General features: G+C 37.4%; 1 long non-coding RNA gene and 1 gene segment (V, D, J or C); both read right to left on the bottom strand.

Moving 5' to 3' along the window:
* Positions 1-415: 415 nt before the first annotated feature.
* LOC116516505 overlaps positions 416-22,899 on the bottom strand; it is a 100,651-nt gene continuing 78,167 nt past the window's right edge. The window contains 1 exon segment of the V gene segment in view: positions 416-951. Coding sequence covers positions 635-951 — 317 coding nt within the window.
* On the bottom strand, positions 7,080-17,440 carry LOC116516509. Its single transcript, XR_004256363.1, has 2 exons — positions 17,397-17,440; positions 7,080-7,139 (listed from the first exon to the last, which is right to left on the bottom strand). It is a non-coding gene; the product is annotated as an uncharacterized LOC116516509 (long non-coding RNA).

The raw sequence follows: 22,899 nt of genomic DNA, 5'->3' as shown, positions 1-22,899 counted from the left end.
GTAGGTTGATATGGGTAGACAGACAGACAGACGGACAAAGATAGAACTGTCCCATTCCATCCAATCCCATGTTTATATCAGCTGGAGGACTGGTTAGAGTTATTGTAAGAACAGTTTTGCTCCCATATACTCCCAAATATGCTAACATTACTACTAAAGAACAAGGCATTTTCATTTCCATCTTGAGAAGAATTCATGTGTGAATTTATTGCAACACCCCTGCAGGAATCCAAAACCCAATGATGTTTCTTGAAATCCCAAAGAGAATCAGAGTAAATCCCCCCCATTGAATCTGGCTAACTGTGTGAAATACGCTCTTGGAAGGAGACCATTCCCCCCACAAGATAGGAAAGCTTATACAGCTCTGTATCCTTGATAAACTTGATGAAACAGTCACACAAATGAAATAGATCCATCTTTATTAATGTGCTGACCGTAGAATCTAACAGATCAAAGTGGGGGTGGGGGGAATCCATTGGAAGGGCAAAAGCATGGGGGGAATACAAGGATGTAACTACTTGGAATAGAAAGAGACATTAGTGATAAAGCTCAATTTAGGAAAGAAGGAATGAGATTCCAGGAGAAGGTACTCTTTTTCTCCCGCCTGAATGGCCGGACAGGATAAAGGTTGGAGTTAACAACTTCCAGATCCTGAAAAAGTCTTCGTAAAGGACTTCCCATCATGTGTCACTTCACATACGTAAGTATGACCTCCATAGTCAGAAGCACTCCTGGTCAGGTAACTGCTGGCAAGGTATTTGTCTCCCTGCTTGGTGGCTTTGGTTGTCTCCACTCCAGATTCGGTCTCGGTACCATCAACCTTCCATTTCAGGTTGAAGCCAGGCGGGTAAAAGTCGTTTAGGAGACACACCACGGTGGCTTTGTTCTGGCTTTTGATCTCTTGCTCAGAAGAACCAAAGACTTGCACCGTAGGAGATACGGTGGGCTGGCCTGGAAGAGAGGAAGATCTCATGAAATTCAACACTGCACCTTAAAACTTCAACGCAAGAAACAACAGGCCTTCAAATTCAATTTAAACCGGAGATGTTTTTGTTGGGGGTAATTAGAGGAACGTTTGCAAAAGAAATCAATTATATTATAATGATACATACATTGACAGCAGCAAGAGTAACATACACTCAAATTTGGAAATTAGACAGCATACCTTCCGAAAACATGATAATTAAAAAAGTATTGGTCTGTGCGAAGATGGTCAAATTAACTTTCAAACTGCAAGATGAAGAAGATTAAGAATTCCATATACAAATGGTATTATTGGTCAGAGAACAAGAATAACGAATGGAAGTAGAATATTTATATGTGTAACATTAGGTTGTAGGAATTATAAATGTAAAATGGAAATAGCAACTGACTCCGTTGTTACATCCTCAAACCCCCAAAACTTTAACCTTAAACTGTCTAGCATGAACCTCCCCCCATTCCTAAGAAGTCCGTAAAAGTCACCAGCGTGCCTTCCATCCCTGTCCTACTGTTCCCATGTATTTGTACTCATTTCCTTGGTTCATGCCCATGTTTATACTTATACCTGTTATCTTGTACATGTTTGACAAACTAAATAAATAAAGAAGAAGACTCTAAAAGAACATCTGGAGATCAGTATGCCTTAGGGAGAAGTACAGCTTGTAAATTGATTTACTATACCAATGATGAATTAGAATTGTTTAATTATTATTATTTTTTGATACCAGGCCAGGGAAAAATTAGAAACTGAGTGCCTTTTGTACTTTCCATTTGTTCTTTCTCCTGCTGGTTTCTCTCCCTGCGTGTGTCAATTTCAGAGGCAGGAAGAGAAATAAATTATTTTTAGTTCCTGGATGCAGTCAGGTTTGTTCTCCACGGTAGAACAAACAATTGCATGAGTTGAAAAATGAATCATTTTTCTGGGAAACATATTTTTACTGCACAAAGGAATTAAAGAGTAGAAAGAGAGTTGAGTTTCATGGAATTATGGTATCTTTGATATCACCCCGAAAGGTGATTTTTCAAAAGGCAAATGGACTTTCTGGTTTTTTTGTTGAAGACGCTTTGCTTCTCATTTGCTTCTTCAGCTTCGAAACGTCTTCAAGGAAAAACCAGAAAGTCCAGTTGCCTCTTGAAAAAGCACCTTTGGGGCAACCATGGCTGAGAATCTCCACACACATATCACCCTAAGTTTCCAAAGAATTTTATACTCAATGCAAAAGGAGGTATGGTCAAATCTCCTCACCCAGATTTAATCTGGCATTTTGTGGAGAATATCTTAGGTAAAGGTTCCCCTTGCATATATGTACTAGTCCTTCCTGACTCTAGGGGTCAGTGCTCATCTCCATTTCAACGCCAAAGAGCCAGAATTGTCCCAAGATGTCTCCGTGGTCATGTGGCCGGCATGACTCAACGCCGAAGGCGCAGGGAACGCTGTTCCCTTCCCACCAATAGGTGGTTCCTATTTTTCTACTTGCATTTTTACATGCTTTCAAACTGCTAGCTTGGCAGAAGCTGGGACAAGCCATGGGAGCTCACTCCATTACGTGGCGCTAGCGGTTCGAACCGCCAAACTGCCAACCTTTCTGATTGACAAGCTCAGCGTCTTAGCCACTGAGCCACCGCGTCTCATTGGAGAATATCTTAGAGTTCTCCAATTTATGTCGGAATTCCACTTGATAAGACATGACTTGAAAACCTGTTCTGAGTTTGTTCTCTCAGCCCAATATTGATGAAGTGTTCAGAATGCCTTCTGATCTCCTTATTCGAAGTCACCCATATTGAAAAAATAGATATGAGATGAATGCAACCAAAGACATTTCTTGCAGATGTCTTAACAAAAGGCACTTTGCTCTTTGTAAGAAGGCAACCATTCCCCCCCACCCCCCCAGTTGATTAATTTTTTAAAGTATTCCACTCAAATTGTTCTAATTTTTTAAACATTTTCTATTCATTTGTTTAACTCTTGCAGGGGAAAAATAACCAAATTCTGAATATCTGAAAAACAGATAACACCAACCTTTCTAATCCATTACTTGCATTTCTTTGTGATAAATTGTTTGAATTTAACGCTTACCTCAATGTTTAATTATTTCACGGAGGAAAGAAGAATTATGATTTGAGGCAAGCTGCTTGATATTATTATTTGAGACAAATTAGGGGAATCATTTGACCATACTCTGTGGCAAATCTCTTTTTAAGCAAAGGGAAATCACTGTCCAGACTCCACTGGAGCTGAGTGACTATATTAAACTTGAATAAATAAATGAAACAAGGAAAAAAAAACCACCAAGAAAACTTCAGAATACGAAGTGAAGATTTGTCTCCTACAAATGAGAGATAAGACAGGGGATTTAATTTTACCTCATCAAAATTACATGTTAACATTGGCATGTCTGATCAACTTCATGATGGTCTGTTTTGGAATGAATGATGGACTGTTGACTAGGCTAAGTGACATTAATATGTAGTTTTCATGAGGTAAAATTACATCCTTATCTCTCAGTTGCTTTAAGAAAGGTTTTTGGATTATCAAATGATCAAGCAATTGATAACACACCCTACTTTGTCTTAATTAATTCTACCTGGAAAATCTGTCATAGAGTGACAATACCAAACCTTCAGCCTATCCACTGAAGAGTACAAATTATTATACATACAAATTAATCTCTTTAATCCTGAGAATAATTACTTTTCAATGTAAAATTAGCCATCAGCGAGATTTCTCAAGATCTCATTGACCATGAAAATCAAGGCTTACCTGAGAAGAGGAAAGAGCAGGTAATATAGATTCGAATTCATCTGTCCTGACCTGCATTAAAAGTTCACTTCTCATTGAAAAAAATAACCATAATTACTGATAAATCAAAAGCAACCTCAAATCAAATTGCACGGAGTCAAAGTAAGAAAAGAAGGCTACAAAGATGAAAAAAAATGAAAATATCACAGGAAGATAGAAAGATTTGGGATCCTTTCATCGACTTACCTGTGACGGTGAGTTGCGTTCCTCCTCCGAACACCCACCACAGTGACACGAAGCTATACAAAAACCTGGCCTTACTTCATAGCAGAAAAAGTCACAGAGGTTTTAAAGAGAAAAATCATAGACCCATATTTCATATCAGAACAGGACAATACCCAGAACAGCAGCTGGTCCTTTCCACTTGCGTTCCTTAAATCCCATGGGATGTACTTTGGTAGCGGGAAAACCAAGGATCCATTTCTGGAGTGGTAGGCCCAATTGGTGTTTTATAAAGATCCCGGGTCCTTCAAGAAGTTCCACTCTGGAAGCATTTCCTTTCTGGATGCAGGGAGATGGTAGATGAGAGAACCTTTATTCCTTTCTAGATTGAGTTTTGTGAAAGAATCTCAAATGTCTTCTGTGTTTTCCAATTTAGCAAATGTCGACTCTGTTTAAGAAGTGTAACAAGTTAGAATGTAGGCACTGAAGTTTGATTGATGCTTTAACTGTTTGTGATGAATTTAATCCAATGCACCAGATCTCTTTTTGAAGTGCATTTTGACCACTGTATTATAATTTATGTGGTCCACCATTAGGAGTAGTTTTAAGTAGATCCACCAGAAATGGACTCCTAGGAAGTTATTCCTTTTCGATTCTGGAACAGCTTGCCTCCAGAAGTTGTGAATGCCCCAACACTGGAAGTCTTTAAGAAGATGTTGGATAGCCATTTGTCTGAAGCGGTATAGGATTTCCTGCCTAGGCAGGGGGTTGGACTAGAAGACCCCCAAGGTCCCTTCCAACTCTGCTATTGTATTATTCTGATTTATCCCATCTAAATGTCCCTGAGGTTGGAAGCTCAGTGAATCAGGGTAGATAACTTTCCATTTCTCAGGACACCTTATATGAGGAACACTTCCAAGAGGGCTCTGAACCATGGGTTATGCCTGCTGGTATTCAGATATACCTGTTGGAGATTCTCAGTCATCCAGATCATGGTCGTCTCAAAGGTGTTTTTTCAAGAGGCAACTGGACTTTTTCTTGGAAGACGTTTTGCTTCAGCTGAGAGCTGAAGAAGCTTCTTGGATGAGAAGTGAAATGTCTTCAAAGAAAAACCAGAAAGACCAATAGCCTCTTGAAAAAGCACCTTCGGGATCTACCTGTTGAATTTCTAATAAGGACAAGCAAATTTATCTGGAAGAGTAACAATTATCTAGATGCTTAACTGAGGTTTCCTTAACTGTCAATATAAGCAATCATACCATGACGTCAATGTTGTGTTAGTATGGAGATTTGGAATGCTTCATTGTGGTTGCGCGATGTCCTTTAGAATGTTTACTCTCATGAAAATTCTGGGATAGGTTTTAAAATGAGTTTTGAAATGTCTTCTGATCCATGATTTTTTTCCCTTGCGTGAGTAGAAATGCAACTTTTTAGCCATTTGGATCTAAAGTGATTCGTAGTTCTGAAACAAATATGAGATATTTAGATGGTTCCTTAAAAACCATCCATGTTAATTCCATTTTTCTCCTTTTTTATTTTGTCCTGAAGGAATAATGAGATAACCCTGAACAATGACACAAAACTGGTGAAGGGCTTAAGCAAGTTCAGCCTGGCCAAAGGAATAGCAATGGTGTCCAGATAGCTTTGAATGTGCCAGTAGCCTGTGTGAACAATTAAACCGGACTTTGCATATAGGTTTCCTAACTGGATTCTGGTTTGGTGACAGCTGGTTGATATGCCGGTCTCCCATATGATGAAGTGGCTATGTATTAGCTCAAACCTAGATATTGAATCTGCTTCGCACAACCCTTTAAAGTGGCCTTTGTACTCATTAGTGAAATCAGAGCAAAACTCATTTTTAGTGTTTTCCATGAATTGTCAGCTTTATAGTTTTATATGTTTGCACATTATAAGTTTGTAATGTCACTTTTTCCATGAATTGATGGTGACCTAGCCTTGAATTTGTGACCTAGCCTTGGACTCCAGATAGATTAGTAAGATAAATAGATAAAAGATAGAAAGATAGATAGATAGATAGATAGATAGATAGATGATTATATAGATAGATGATCTGGGATGGATACGATAGATAGACAGACAGACAGACAGACACAGATAGATATGATATGTAGATAGGTAGGTAGGTAAGTAGGTCAGAAATAGATAGATAGAATAGGTAGGTAGGTAGGTAGGTAGGTAGAGATAGATAGATAGATAAATAGAGAGAGAGAGATATATCATAGGTAGGTACATTGATATGGATAGGCAGATAGACAGACAAAGATTGAACTCTCCCATTCCATCCAATCCCATGTTTATATCAGCTGGAGGACTGGTTAGAGTTATTGTAAGAACAGTTTTGCTCCCATATACCCCCAAATATGCTAACATTACTACTAAAGAACAAGGCATTTTCATTTCCATCTTGAGAAGAATTCATGTGTGAATTTATTGCAATACCCATGCAGGAATCCAAAACCCAATGATGTTTCTTGAAATCCCAAAGAGAATCACAGTAAATTCCCCCCCCCCCAATGAATCTGGCTAACTGTGTTTAATACGCTCTTGGAAGGAGACCATTCCCCCCCCCACACACAAAATAGGAAAGCTTATACAGCTCTGTATCCTTGATAAATTTGATGAAACAGTCACACAAATGAAATACATCCATCTTTATTAATGTGCCGACAGTAGAATCTAACAGATCAAAGTGGGGGAGGGTGGAATCCATTGGAAGGACGAAAGCATGGAGGGAATACAAAGGGTGTAACTATTTGGAATAGAAAGAGACATTAATGATAAAGCTCAATTTAGGAAAGAAGGAATGAGAAAAGGGACATTTTCTTCTGTCTGTTGTCAGGAGAAGATTCATGACAGAGTTAACAACTTCCAGATCCTGAAATAGACTTTGTAATGGTCTTTCCATTATGCGTCACTTCACAGACGTATGTATGGTCTCCATAGTCGGACTCACTCCTGGTCAGGTAACTGCTGGCGAGATATTTGTCACCTTGCTTGGTAGCCTTGGTTGTCTCCACTCCAGATGTGGTCTCGGTACCATCAACCTTCCATTTTACGCTGATAGCTGGTGGGTGAAAGCCACTTAGGAGACACACCAGGGTGGCCTTCTTCTGGCTTTTGATCTCTTGCTCGGAAGGAGCAAAGACTTGCACCGAAGGAGATGCTGGGGGCTGACCTGGAAGAGAGGAAGATCTCATGAAGTTCTACACAGCACTTTAAAACTTCAATGCAACATTGATAGAGTAACTTGATTGATAAATGTATACATCTGCAAAATTTCTCAAGATAACACATTGGTCAGATGGCAAGAATCACAAAACCCACTTCTTAAGAGAGAGAAAAACATTATTAAAAACTAGAGGAGATGTTTGAATGACTTCCTTTGAATTCAGAAGTGAATCCTAACACCACAAGGGGTTAGGGTTAGGGAAGGAGATACCAGAGGCTGACCTGGAAGAGAGGAAGATCTCATGAAGTTCTACACAGCACCTTAACACTTTGATAGAGTAACTAGATGGATAAATTATACAGATATTTTTCCTCATCAAGACTATGGAGGAGGGGGTGGGAAAACTATCAAGACAAAAATATCGATTTTTTCTGTGCATTTTGTAAAAGACAGAGAAGACAGTATCAACCAAACATCTGGACCACAGCATGCCTTAGGGAGAAGTAATAGGGTTTACTATGTCAATTATGAATTATTATTATTTACTTTATTCTTTAAACATGAAACTCAGTCAACTGAGCATTCAAAAATGCATCACAAATACAATTGACTGGTGCTAATGGTTGATACAGGTCGTTGCCAGCATCCTGCCAGCATTATTATTATTAGTAGTATTAGTATTTTTATTATTCAGTTTTCTTCATTTTACATCACGGATTCAACTTTGCAACAACAATATACTGCTTATTTCCACAGTCTGTTACATTATACATACTATTATGTCTCCTAGTATACAGTATTATGTTTGTAACTATGATTTCCATATTTTAACATAAATCTCTATGTAATTATCATTTTAGATATTTCATTTTACATTTTCATAACATCTTACCATAATGTTATTTACAATAAATATTCTTCCATCTTTCGTTATACTTGTACTTCTTTCTAATTTGTTAATCTTTCAGGGTTAATTTTCTAATCTTTGCATCTGCTATCTAACTAACTATACCATGCATCCCAAATTAAGTAGATTTTGTTTCTTTTTGTCTTTATTTTCCATTGTTGACCTATCCATCTCAACTGTCTAATATTTTCTTTATTACCTTTTCCACTGTGGGTATATTTCCATTTTTCCAGTTTTGGGCATATACAATTCTAGCCGCTATTATTGCATGTAACATTAAGTATTGAGGGTTGTAAATTATATTTAAAAATCTCAATACTTACCTGTTAACATGCCTAATACAAATAGCCTAATAAAAATAGAATTATTATTGTTTAATTAATTTTCTCTCTCTACCATGCCTGGAGAAAGAAGTGCCTTCTGTATATTCAGATTCTCACCCCCCTGTTGGTTTATCTCCCTGCATATGTGAGTTTCAGAAAGAGAGAAAGAGAAGTAAATTATTTTTAGTTCCTGAATGCAGTGATGTTCCTTCTACCTAGTGGAACAATCAATCACATGATGATCCTTTCCAAAAACATTAACCTTCTCCCTGGAAAAACACATTTTTACTCTAGCTAAAGAGTAATAATAGAGTTTCATGACAAGTATACCTCTCTTGGACTTTCTAAAAGCATTTAAACTCAATGTCAAAGAAAGTGTAGTCCAACCTCCTAACTCAGATTCCTTTCAATATTTGGTGCAAAACATCTTAGAAGTCTCCAATTTATGTTGAGTTCCAACTTGATGAAATGCTCTTCTGGTCTCCTTATTCCAAGTCATCAAATTGAAAGAATACCTGTGACATGCATGCCACCAGAAATATTTCTTAGAGATGAAAGAGAGCAGAGAAGAGCAACAAAGAGGATTAGGGGACTGGAGGCCAAAACATAGCAAGAACAGCTGCAGGAACTGGGCATGTCTAGTTTAATGAAAAGAAAGACTAGGGGAGACATGATAGCAGTGTTCTGATAGCTCAGGGCTTGTCACAAAGAAGAGGGACTTAAATTATTCCCCAAAGCACCTGAAGGCAGGACAAGAAGCTATTGGAGGAAACGAATCAAGGAGAGAAGCAACCTAGAATTAAGGAGTACATTCTAATGACAGTTAGAACAATTAATCAGTGGAGCAACTTGCCTCCAGAAGTTGTAAATGCCCAACACTGGAAGTTTTTAATGAGAGATTGGATAACCATTTGTCTGAAGAGGTGCAGGGTTTTCTACCTAAGTAGGGGGTTGGACTAGAAGACCTCAAAGTCCCTTCCAGCTCTGTTATTCTGTTATTCTGCCAAGATGCCCCTCACAAATGCATCTTTCACCATAAGAGGTTACTTATTTTCCCCACTGTCGACCAAATCCTTAAGGGCCCTTCTCAAATTACGATTTGAAAAGACATATTTAGGATCTAAATTTTCTATCAGTTGTTTAACACACAAAGGAGAAAAAGAACAGAATTCTGAACATCTGGCAAAGAAATAACTACTTTTGCTTGGACTACATATTATTTATTTGAGATGAATGATTTGAATTTAAAGGCTTATCCCAATGGCTAAATGTTTTGGGGAAGAAATGAGAATTATGGTTTGATAGGAAGGTGGTTGAACTTATTAGTTTGGACAAAATTGGAAAAAACAATTTGACCAATCTGTTGTAGGACTCGCTGGAATGAAAGTTGGGTATGCAACCATTCCACCACAGGGGATCAATACCATTTCTGTTTCCTCCACAATCAGATCACATTCATTAACCCCTTTGAACCAAATTGATGGTTCATTCACCTATCCATTTCTGCAAACTTGAGCCAAAGAGAAATGAATGTGTCTGGTATCTCCCTGACTCCATATGCTATTTATTTAATATCACACATCATACCTATACAACATCTCTTATGCACAGAATCTGAGAGACATTCACATCCTAAGGCTGAAGCATTCCTCCTAACTTTGTGGAAGAATCTGAATATTTTTCTGAAAGGCTGAGGTGCATAATTTGGATAATCATCAACATAGTTTCTGAGTTGCAACCTACACTTCAGTTTTGATGAACTGTTGTTAGAAAGCTTCCTTCAAAGTAATCTTTCTGTTTTTATTCAACAAAAGACCCCCATATCAAAACAACTTACCTTATGTGCGGCCAGAACTGGAAAATAACATTTAACACAGCACAATACTTAAGCAAAATGGTTCGGTTGAGATCTGCATATCAGATGCAGATTGGGTGTAGATTTCAGTGGTGACACCAAACTATAATTTTATCCTATTTTATCTATATCTTAAAATTATTTGTGTTCTATTCCAATTTCATTTTAGACCGTACTCTATTCCAATTCCATCTTAAATCGTATTTTGTTCCAATTCCATTTCAAACTGTATTTTATCAATTTCATTTTTAAATTGCTTTTATCAAATTTTACTACTAATTTGTTTCTGGAACTTTGCACTTCGATAGGACCCAATAAAGACTCAATGTCAACCCAACAAAAGATGGAAAGAAATATTTTTGAGCAGATGGTGGATAAAGGTGACCGACGGATAAATTGTAGATGGATTTGATTTTAGGACCTGACTCCTAATTTTTCTCAAAGTCACATCAATCCCTTCCCTTCCCACTCGGCAGAAACATTTACAATTCCATAATTTTTGCACTGCTTGGTTACAAAGAGAGATTCGAGATGAAATGCAATTTTTGGTTACATTATCGAGACAAATCCTTCCAGAATCTGATTTCTAAATAACGTCATATTGGTCTAGAGTGAAGGAAGAGAAATTTGATTCCGCCAACTTTCTTCCACATTTCCCAGGTTAGGATTAAACATTGTGAAGTTAATCAACAATGGTTAGGCAAGAGAAAAGGTTACGGTCGGCTAGATGAAGAAAAAGATGAAAAAGTCATGGAAAAACTGTACAAAATGCTACGCAGAGGGAAAGATGAGAAGGATAAATGGACTTACCAGTGACGGTTAACTGGGTTCCACCTCCGAAGACAAACCACAGTGACATATACCCATACAAAAACCTACCCTCATTTGACAACAATTCACTGAAGATGGCTCCCACCTTGGACAATTACTGGGTTTCATAAAATGTCAGAATGGATCTGTAGCCATCGTGTATCCTGGAAGAACAAAAATGATGTGGTGTAAATGGTTCAAGCATGGACATCCCGGGAGCCATTCATGGTCAAGAAGATCATTTAAGACAATCCAATGGATGCAGTCTACTGATAGATGAAGTAAACAGGAGATATCATAAGAGCCATCATTCCTTTTACATTGAATTATACAGAAGAGTCACAAAATAGCTTCTAGTGATGTAGCCAGTTGCAGAAGACTGAGAGATGTTTTTTGTAGGCAGAATATTGTCTAAATTGAAGGGGTTTCTTATAAATTAAACCTAAGGCATTGGATCATTCTTTGGGTGTAAGGACCTCCCTGATTACCTGTAAGGCAACTCTTCCAGAAACATGTTTTAATTAATGATATAATGAGCACGTTGGCTGTCCATGGAGGGTTACACCTGGGCTTTTGTTAACTAGAATTCAGAGGACACAATTTCCACCAAAAGGAGAATTTTCTACTTGAATTCATGGAATGGGTCAACCTTGGCATTCCTTCTGCGGGCAATTCCTTTTTGAGGTTAGTTCTACCAATGCTGAAATATCAGTTCCAAAGTTGTGCATGGAACAAGCCATTGGGAATAAATTTATATCTGATTAAAAGTGATTTATTTTATTTCTTTGAAAACATGTATATATAGCCATCCATGTTGTGGCTCCCAATTGATGTATCTAGTCCACCTGAGTTCCATCTGTTTCAAGACAAACTGGTTTTGGTTATCTATCCAAAATCCAACATCCATAGATTCATAGATGGCCTTCCACAATAGAGCTTATGTGAATTGGCACGGAAACCCCAAAGAGTCGTGGAATTCATGGAATTCCAAAAGTGCTTTTTCAAGAGGCAACTGGACTTTCTGGTTTTTCTCTGAAGATGTTTCTCTTAGAGCTGAAGAAGCTTCTTGGATGAGAAGCGAAACGTCTTCAAAGAAAAATCAGAAAGTTCAGTTGCCTCTTGAAAAAGCACCTTTGGGACAACCATGACCTGGATGACCGAGAATCTCCATAGTTCATGGAATGATCAAAAGGCGTGTCAGAGAGTCCCTCAACAATAATTATTGACCAGCGTAATGGACACAGGTAGTATTGGCCACCATGTTATTGTGATGCTAACTGGAGAAGCTGGAAATTCTCCATCAGCTTTGTCTAGTAAATCTAGTAGAATGGATGAAATCATGGAATTCTTTGGACAAAGCCAAAGAAAAGCTTGATGACCCTTGATACATTTCATAATTGGATTGAGGAGAGGTCATCGTATGAAATGCTGCCCTTGAGATCCTTGTGGTCTATTCCTTGGGCATAAACCAGTCCTCCTACCCACCTAGACAAAAAGTCACTTGTGAAATCTTTTTCTTAAACTTTGTTATGAAGAGAGATAGTTGTATATTGGGGAGGCTGTCTCATTGTCTTCTTGGCATTAAAAGCCAACGGTAGCCTGTTTTGGAGACACCTACAGCTTGTCTTTATAGACTTTGTAGTTCCTAGTCCTCTGAAGAAAGAATTCATATCAATGTTTTTTTGTCTTCCAAGTCCAAAATAAGACCATATTCCAGGAGGTGTATGCTGATTGTTAATTTTTTTTTCTTGCCTGAGTAGAAATGCAACTTTTGAGCCATTTGGATCTAAAGTGATTCGTAGTTCTGAAACAAATATGAGATATTTAGATGGTTCCTTAAAAACCATCCATGTTAATTCCTTTTTTATTTTGTCCCGAAGGAATAATGGGATAACTCTGAACAATGACACAAAACTGGTGAAGGGCTTAAGCAAGTTCAACCTGGCCAAAGGAATAGCAATGGTGTCCAGATAGCTTTGAATGTGCGAGAAGCCTGTGTGAACAATTAAACCGGACTTTGCATATAGGTTTCCTAACTGGATTCTCATTTGGTGACAGCTGGTTGATATGCCGGTCTCCCATATGATGAAGTGGCTATGTATTAGCTCAAACCTAGATGTTGAATCTGATTCGCACAACCCTTTAAACTGGCCTTTGTACTCATTAGTGAAATCAGAGCAAAACACATTTTTAGTGTTTTCCATGAATTGTCATCTTAATAGTTTTTATATGTTTGCACATTATAAGTTTGTAATGTCACTTTTTGCATGAATTGATGGTGACCTAGCCTTGAATTTGTGACCTTGCCTTGGACTGCAGATAGATAAATAAGATAAATAGATAAAAGATAGATAGATAGATAGATAGATAGATAGATAGATAGATAGATAGATAGATACGATAGATAGAGACGATAGATAGATAGACAGACAGACAGACAGACACAGATAGATATGATATGTAGATAGGTAGGTAGGCAAGTAGGTCAGAAATAGATATATAGAATAGGTAGGTAGGTAGGTAGGTAGGTAGAGATAGATTGATGGATAAAGAGAGAGAGAGGGAGGGAGGGAGGGAGGGAGGGAGGGAGGGAGAGAGACAGATAGATATCATAGGTAGGTAGGTTGATATGGATAGACAGAAAGACAGACAAAGATTGAACTGTCCCATTCCATCCAATCCCATGTTTATATCAGCTGGAGGACTGGTTAGAGTTATTGTAAGAACAGTTTTGCTCCCATATACTCCCAAATATGCTAACATTACTACTAAAGAACAAGGCATTTTCATTTCCATCTTGAGAAGAATTCATGTGTGAATTTATTGCAACACCCATGCAGGAATCCAAAACCCAATGATGTTTCTTGAAATCCCAAAGAGAATCAGAGTAAATCTCCCCCCCCCATTGAATCTGGCTAACTGTGTGAAATATGCTCTTGGAAGGAGACCATTCCCCCCCACAAGATAGGAAAGCTTATACAGCTCTGTATCCTTGATAAACTTGATGAAACAGTCACACAAATGAAATACATCCATCTTTATTAATGTACTGACAGTAGAGTCTAACAGATCAAAGTGGGGGAGGCGGGAATCCATTGGAAGGACGAAAGCATGGAGGGAATACAAAGGATGTAACTATTTGGAATAGAAAGAGACATTAATGATAAAGCTCAATTTAGGAAAGAAGGAATGAGAAAAGGGACATTTCCTTCTGTCTGTTGTCAGGAGAAAATTCATGACAGAGTTAACAACTTCCAGATCCTGAAATAGACTTTGTAAAGGTGTTTCCATTATGCGTCACTTCACAGACGTATGTATAGTCTCCATAGTCGGACTCACTCATGGTCAGGTAACTGCTGGCGAGATATTTGTCTCCCTGCTTGGTGGGTTTGGTTGTCTCCACTCCAGATGTGGTCTCTGTACCATCAACCTTCCATTTTACGCTTAAAACTGGTGGGCGAAAGTCACTTATGAGACACACCAGGGTGGCCTTCTTCTGGCTTTTGATCTCTTGCTCAGAAGGAGCAAAGACTTGCACCGAAGGAGATGCTGGGGGCTGACCTGGAAGAGAGGAAGATCTCATGAGGTTCTACACAGCGTCTTAAAACTTCAACGCAACATTGATAGAGTAACTTGATTGATAAATGTATACATAGGCAAAATTTCTCAAATAACACATTGGTCAGATGGCAAGAATCACAAAATCCACTTCTTAAGAGAGAGAAAAACATTATTAAAAGCTAGAGCAGATGTTTGAATGAGTTCCTTTGAATTTAGAAGTGAATCCCAACACCACAAGGTGTTAGGGTTAGGGAAGGAGATACCGGAGGCTGACCTAGAAGAGAGGAAGATCTCATGAAGTTCTACACAGCACCTTAACACTTCAATGCAACATTGATAGAGTAACTAGATGGATAAATATACAGATAGTTTTCCTCATCAAGACTATGGAGGAGGGAGTGGGAAAAATATCAAGACAAAAATATTGAATTTTTCCTTGCATTTTGTAAAAGACAGAGAAGACTGTATCAACCGAACATCTGGACCACCGCATACCTTAGGGACTAGTACTGGGTTTACTATGTCAATTATGAATTATTATTATTATTATATTACTTTATTCATTAAACATGAAACTCAGTCAACTGAACATTCAAAAATGCATCACAAATACAATTGACTGGTGCTAATGCTTGATACAGGTCGTTGCCAGCATCCTGCCAGCATTATTATTATTAGTAGCATTGGTATTTTACTAGGCAGTTTTCTCCATTTTAAATCACAAATTCAGCTTTACAACAATAATATACTGGTTACATCCACAGTTTGTTACATTATACATACTATTATGTCTCCTTGTATACAGTATTGTTTGTAACTATGATTTCCATATTTCTAACATAAATCTCTATGTAATTATCATTTTAGATATTTCATTTTACATTTCATAACATCTTACCATAATATTATTTACATTAAATATTCTTCCGTCTATCGTTATACTTGTACTTCTTTCTAATTTCTAATTTGTTAATCTTTCAGGGTTAATTTTCTCATCTTTGTATCTGTTAATTATCTAATTAACTATACCATGCATCCCAAATTAAGTAGATATTGTTTCTTCTTTGCCTTTATTTTCCATTGTTGACCTATCCATCTCAACTGTCTAATATTTTCTTTATTACCTTTTCCACTGTGGGTATATTTCCATTTTTCCAGTTTTGGGCATATACAATTCTTGCCGCTATTATTACATGTAACATTAAGTATTGAGGGTTGTAAATTATATTTAAAAACCTCAATACTTACCTGTTAACGTGCCTAATAAAATAGCCTAATAAAAATAGAATTATTATGGTTTAATTCATCTTTCACGATAAGAGATTATTTATTTTCCCCCACTGTCGACCAAATCCTTAAGGGCCCTTCTCAAATTACGCTTTGAAAAGACATATTTAGGATCTAAATTTTCTATCAGTTGTTTAACACACAAAGGAGAAAAAGAACAGAATTCTGAACATCTGGCAAGAAATAACTACTTTTGCTTGGACTACATATTATTTATTTGAGATGAATGGTTTGAATTTAAAGGCTTATCCCAATGGCTAAATGTTTAGAGGAAGAAACAAGAATTCTGGTTTGATAGGAAGGTGGTTGAACTTATTAGTTTGGACAAAATTGGAAAAGACAATTTGACCAAACTTTGTAGGACTCGCTGGAATGAAGTTGGGTAGGCAACCATTCCACCACAGGGGATCAATACCACTTCTGTTTCCTCCACAACCACACAACATTCGTTAACCCCTTTTAAGGTTGTTTAGGAAAGACCCCCACTATAACTGAGAAATTGATGGTTCATTCACCTATCCATTTCTGCAAACTTGAGCCAAAGAGAAATGAATGTGTCTGATATCTCCCTGAATCCATATGCTATTATTTAATATCACACGTCGTATCTATACGACATCTCTTATGCACAGAATCTGAGAGATACTCAGATCTTAAGGCTGAAGCATTCCTCCTAACTTTGTGGCAGAATCTGAATATTTTTCTGAAAGGCTGAGGTGCATAATTGGAAAATCATCAACATAGCTCTGAATCTAACCAGAGATCTATGTTAGATCCTGCTGCAGATCCCCTTTCAATCAAAGGGGGATCACTGCCCCTAGTCCATTAGACTTGGAGCTGTAGCAAACTTGAACAAATAAAACAAGAAAACCTCAAGCTATGAAGTGAAGATTTGACTCTCTACATTGATTGATTTTGTAACCAACTGTGGACTATTGATCAAACATTCCCACATTCCAATGCAATTTTGATGAGGTTAGATTAAAAAAAATATGACCCCGATACTTTGAAACGTTTCTGACTTATCTCTCAAGAATATGGGATGTTTTGATTTCAGAAACAATCAAGCAATGTATCGTATTGATAATACATCATATCATTCTTTGGCTTACTTACTGTAAAAATCTAACAACACAAAGGCAATATCAAACTTTCAATCAACCCTCATTCAGTTCCATTAAAAAGATTAAAATACAAATTAATCTCTCAATTTTTCTTTAACCCAAAGAATAGTCACTCCAGAGTGCAAAAAGTAGCCCTAAGTAAGATTTCTCGAGATCTCATTGACCCTGACCATGAAAATCCAAGTGATACCTGTGAACAGCGAAGATGATTTGAATTACTTGTCCTGACCTGGTTTCAATGTTCAGTTCTTTTGGAAAAACATCAGCCTCAATCGATCAAAAGCAAGCGTAATATCAAATCATGAGGAGTCAAAGTAGGTGAAGATGGGATAAAAGATGGAAAAATGAAAATACCACGTTCAGGAAGAAAGATTAGAGATCAATTAATTGACTTACCTGTGACAGTCAGTTGGGTTCCTCCTCCGAAGACATACCACAGTGATGCATAGCTATACGAAAACCTGGTGTCATTTCATAGCAAAAAAAAAAAAAAAAGTCACAGAGATTTTATAGAGAGAAAACAGTAGACCACTATTTCATATTAGGACAGAGCAGGAGATCCATCAACACCTGATGTCCTTGACATGGTCATTTCAATTTTCTTCAATCCCATTGAGTGCGTTTTGGAAGAGAAGGCAACATTCCATTTTTGGAGCAGTTAAAAGAAGGGCCTGCTGGTGTTTTATGAAGCTCTCTGGTCTTCCAAGAAGTTCCATTCTTGAAATGATTGCTTTCTGGATACAGACAGATAGTAGATGAGAACCTTTATTTCTTCAAGATTGAGTTGCATGAAAGAAGCTCAAGTGTCTGCAGCATTTCCAGTTTAGCAATATAAACTATGTTTAAGAAGTGGGGCAAGTTACTTTGTTAGGTACTGAGATTTTGTCTATGCTCTAACTGTTTTTGATGAATGGAAACCCTAGGTCTCTTGAGAAGATCCACCAACATGGACCTGTTTTCTGATTCTAAATGTCCTTGAGCTTGAAATTATGCAGGACAGATACCTTCAATTCCTCAAGACATTTTATTTGGGAATACTTCCAAGAAGGCCCTAGATAATGGGTTATGCCTGCTGGTATTCAGATCTACCTGTTGATCTTTTTAATAAAGACAACTGAGATTCTGCTGGATGAGTTACAATTCTCTACCTGCTCATCTGCAAGTTACCTTAACTGTAAATAGAAGAGGTCATTCCATTTATGTTATTTTTATGCCTAATATGAAGACCTGGAATGCCCCATTGTGGCTGTGTGATGCCCTTTAGAACGTGTTCTTTCATGAAATTTCTGGGATAGGTCCTAACATTGGTTTTGAAATATAGAGAAGTGGTAAACATCTTCCAAGATTTCAACTTTGATCAGTGATTCTTTCTTGAATGAGTGGAAAGGCAATATTTGAGCCACTGCAGTGGCCTTGAATGGATTCATAGAGGTGAAAAGAATCTGGGATACCGAAGGTGGTTCCTTAAATGTTGTTTCCTTCCCCCCCCTTTATATTTTGCCCTCGGAAAATGAGGAATTTACTCTTAAGATTGGTAGAAAAGCATCTTGTGAAGACTTAAGCAAGTTCAACTGGCCAATGGAACAATAATAATCTCCAAATAGCTTTGAATGTGCAACGGACCCATGGAAACCATAACTTGGTCTCTGTAAGTGGGTTTCCTAGGTAGATTCTGCCCTACTGACACCTGATTGATATTTTACAACAAAATTTAATAGCAGAGTTGGAAGGGACCTTGGAGGTCTTCTAGTCCAACCCCTGCCTAGGCAGGAAACCCTATACCATTTCAGACAAATGGCTATTCAACCTCTTCTTAAAGACTTCCAGTGTTTAAAGTGGCCTTGTACTCATTAGTGAAATCAGAGCAAACACATTTTTAGTGTTTTCCATGAATTGTCATCTTTATAGTTTTATATGTTTGCCACATTATAAGTTTGTAATGTCACTTTTTGCATGAATTGATGGTGACCTAGTCTTGAATTTGTGACCTTGCCTTGGACTGCAGATAGATAAATAAGATAAATAGATAAAAGATAGATAGATAGATAGATAGATACGATAGATAGAGACGATAGATAGATAGACAGACAGACAGACAGACAGACACAGATAGATATGATATGTAGATAGGTAGGTAGGCAAGTAGGTCAGAAATAGATATATAGAATAGGTAGGTAGGTAGGTAGGTAGGTAGGTAGGTAGAGATAGATTGATGGATAAAGAGAGAGAGAGGGAGGGAGGGAGGGAGGGAGGGAGAGAGACAGATAGATATCATAGGTAGGTAGGTTGATATGGATAGACAGAAAGACAGACAAAGATTGAACTGTCCCATTCCATCCAATCCCATGTTTATATCAGCTGGAGGACTGGTTAGAGTTATTGTAAGAACAGTTTTGCTCCCATATACTCCCAAATATGCTAACATTACTACTAAAGAACAAGGCATTTTCATTTCCATCTTGAGAAGAATTCATGTGTGAATTTATTGCAACACCCATGCAGGAATCCAAAACCCAATGATGTTTCTTGAAATCCCAAAGAGAATCAGAGTAAATCTCCCCCCCCCCCATTGAATCTGGCTAACTTGTGAAATATGCTCTTGGAAGGAGACCACTTCCCCCCACAAGATAGGAAAGCTTATACAGCTCTGTATCCTTGATAAACTTGATGAAACAGTCACACAAATGAATACATCCATCTTTATTAATGTACTGACAGTAGAGTCTAACAGATCAAAGTGGGGGAGGCGGGAATCCATTGGAAGGACGAAAGCATGGAGGGAATACAAAGGGTGTAACTATTTGGAATAGAAAGAGACATTAATGATAAAGCTCAATTTAGGAAAGAAGGAATGAGAAAAGGGACATTTCCTTCTGTCTGTTGTCAGGAGAAAATTCATGACAGAGTTAACAACTTCCAGATCCTGAAATAGACTTTGTAAAGGTGTTTCCATTATGCGTCACTTCACAGACGTATGTATAGTCTCCATAGTCGGACTCACTCATGGTCAGGTAACTGCTGGCGAGATATTTGTCTCCCTGCTTGGTGGGTTTTGGTTGTCTCCATCCAGATGTGGTCTCTGTACCATCAACCTTCCATTTTACGCTTAAAACTGGTGGGCGAAAAGTCACTTATGAGACACACCAGGGTGGCCTTCTTCTGGCTTTTGATCTCTTGCTCAGAAGGAGCAAAGACTTGCACCGAAGGAGATGCTGGGGGCTGACCTGGAAGAGAGGAAGATCTCATGAGGTTCTACACAGCGTCTTAAAACTTCAACGCAACATTGATAGAGTAACTTGATTGATAAATGTATACATAGGCAAAATTTCTCCAAATAACACATTGGTCAGATGTGCAACGAATCACAAAATCCACTTCTTAAGAGAGAGAGAAACATTATTAAAAGCTAGAGCAGATGTTTGAATGAGTTCCTTTGAATTTAGAAGTGAATCCCAACACCACAAGGTGTTAGGGTTAGGGAAGGAGATACCGGAGGCTGACCTAGAAGAGAGGAAGATCTCATGAAGTTCTACACAGCACCTTAACACTTCAATGCAACATTGATAGAGTAACTAGATGGATAAATATACAGATAGTTTTCCTCATCAAGACTATGGAGGAGGGAGTGGGAAAAATATCAAGACAAAAATATTGAATTTTTCCTTGCATTTTGTAAAAGACAGAGAAGACTGTATCAACCGAACATCTGGACCACCGCATACCTTAGGGACTAGTAACTGGGTTTACTATGTCAATTATGAATTATTATTATTATTATTATTTACTTTATTCATTAAACATGAAACTCAGTCAACTGAACATTCAAAAATGCATCACAAATACAATTGACTGGTGCTAATGCTGATACAGGTCGTTGCCAGCATCCTGCCAGCATTATTATTATTAGTAGTATTGGTATTTTTACTAGGCAGTTTTCTCCATTTTAAATCACAAATTCAGCTTTACAACAATAATATACTGGTTACATCCACAGTTTGTTACATTATACATACTATTATGTCTCCTTGTATACAGTATTGTTTGTAACTATGATTTCCATATTTCTAACATAATCTCTATGTAATTATCATTTAGATATTTCATTTTACATTCTAACATCTTACCATAATATTATTTTACATTAAATATTCTTCCGTCTATCGTTATACTTGTACTTCTTTCTAATTTCTAATTTGTTAATCTTTCAGGGTTAATTTTCTCATCTTTGTATCTGTTAATTATCTAATTAACTATACCATGCATCCCAAATTAAGTAGATATTGTTTCTTCTTTGCCTTTATTTTCCATTGTTGACCTATCCATCTCAACTGTCTAATATTTTCTTTATTACCTTTTCCACTGTGGGTATATTTCCATTTTTCCAGTTTTGGGCATATACAATTCTTGCCGCTATTATTACATGTAACATTAAGTATTGAGGGTTGTAAATTATATTTAAAAACCTCAATACTTACCTGTTAACGTGCCTAATAAAAATAGCCTAATAAAAATAGAATTATTATGGTTAATTCATCTTTCACGATAAGAGATTATTATTTCCCCACTGTCGACCAATCCTTAAGGGCCCTTCTCAAATTACGCTTTGAAAAGACATATTTAGGATCTAAATTTCTATCAGTTGTTAACACACAAAGGAGAAAAAGAACAGAATTCTGAACATCTGGCAAAGAATACTACTTTTGCTTGGACTACATATTATTATTGAGATGAATGGTTTGAATTTAAAGGCTTATCCCAATGGCTAAATGTTTAGAGGAAGAAACAAGAATTCTGGGTTTGATAGGAAGGTGGTTGAACTTATTAGTTTGGACAAAATTGGAAAAGACAATTTGACCAACTTTTGTAGGACTCGCTGGAATGAAAGTTGGGTAGCAACCATTCCCACACAGGGATCATACCACTTCTGTTTCCTCCAACAACCACACAACCTTCGTTAACCCATTTAAGGTTGTTTAGGAAAGACCCCCCACTATAACTGAGAAATTGATGGTTCATTCACCTATCCATTTCTGCAAACTTGAGCCAAGAGAAATGAATGGTCTGATATCTCCCTAATCCATATGCTATTTATTTAATATCAACACGTCGTATCTATACGACATCTCTTAGCACAGAATCTGAGAGATACTCAGATCTTAAGGCTGAAGCATTCCCTCCTAACTTTGTGGCCGAATCTGAATATTTTTCTGAAAGGCTGAGGTGCATAATTTGGAAAATCATCAACATAGCTCTGAATCTAACCAGAGATCAACGTTAGATCCTGCTGCAGATCCCCTTTCAATCAAAGGGGGATCACTGCCCCTAGTCCATTAGACTTGGAGCTGTAGCAACTTGAAACAAATAAAACAAGAAACCTCAAGCTATGAAGTGAAGATTTGACTCTCTACATGATTGATTTTGTAACCAACTGTGGACTATTGATCAACATTCCACATTCCAATGCATTTGATGAGGTTAGATTAAAAAAATATGACCCCGATACTTTTGAAACGTTTCTGACTTATCTCTCAAGAATATGGGATGTTTTGATTTCAGAAACAATCAAGCAATGTATCGTATTGATAATACATCATATCATTCTTTGGCTTACTTACTGTAAAAATCTAACAACACAAAGGCAATATCAAACTTTCAATCAACCTCATTCAGTTCCATTAAAAAGATTAAAATACAAATTAATCTCTCATTTTTCTTTAACCCAAAGAATAGTCACTCCAGAGTGCAAAAGTAGCCCTAAGTAAGATTTCTCGAGATCTCATTGACCCTGACCATGAAAATCCAAGTGATAACTGTGAACAGCGAAGATGATTGAATTAACTTGTCCTGACCTGGTTTCAATGTTCAGTTCTTTTGGAAAAACATCAGCCTCAATCGATCA

This window comes from Thamnophis elegans, chromosome 13, assembly GCF_009769535.1.
Source record: "Thamnophis elegans isolate rThaEle1 chromosome 13, rThaEle1.pri, whole genome shotgun sequence".
Lineage (NCBI taxonomy): Eukaryota > Metazoa > Chordata > Lepidosauria > Squamata > Colubridae > Thamnophis > Thamnophis elegans.
This window is presented reverse-complemented; position numbering and strand designations above follow the sequence as displayed.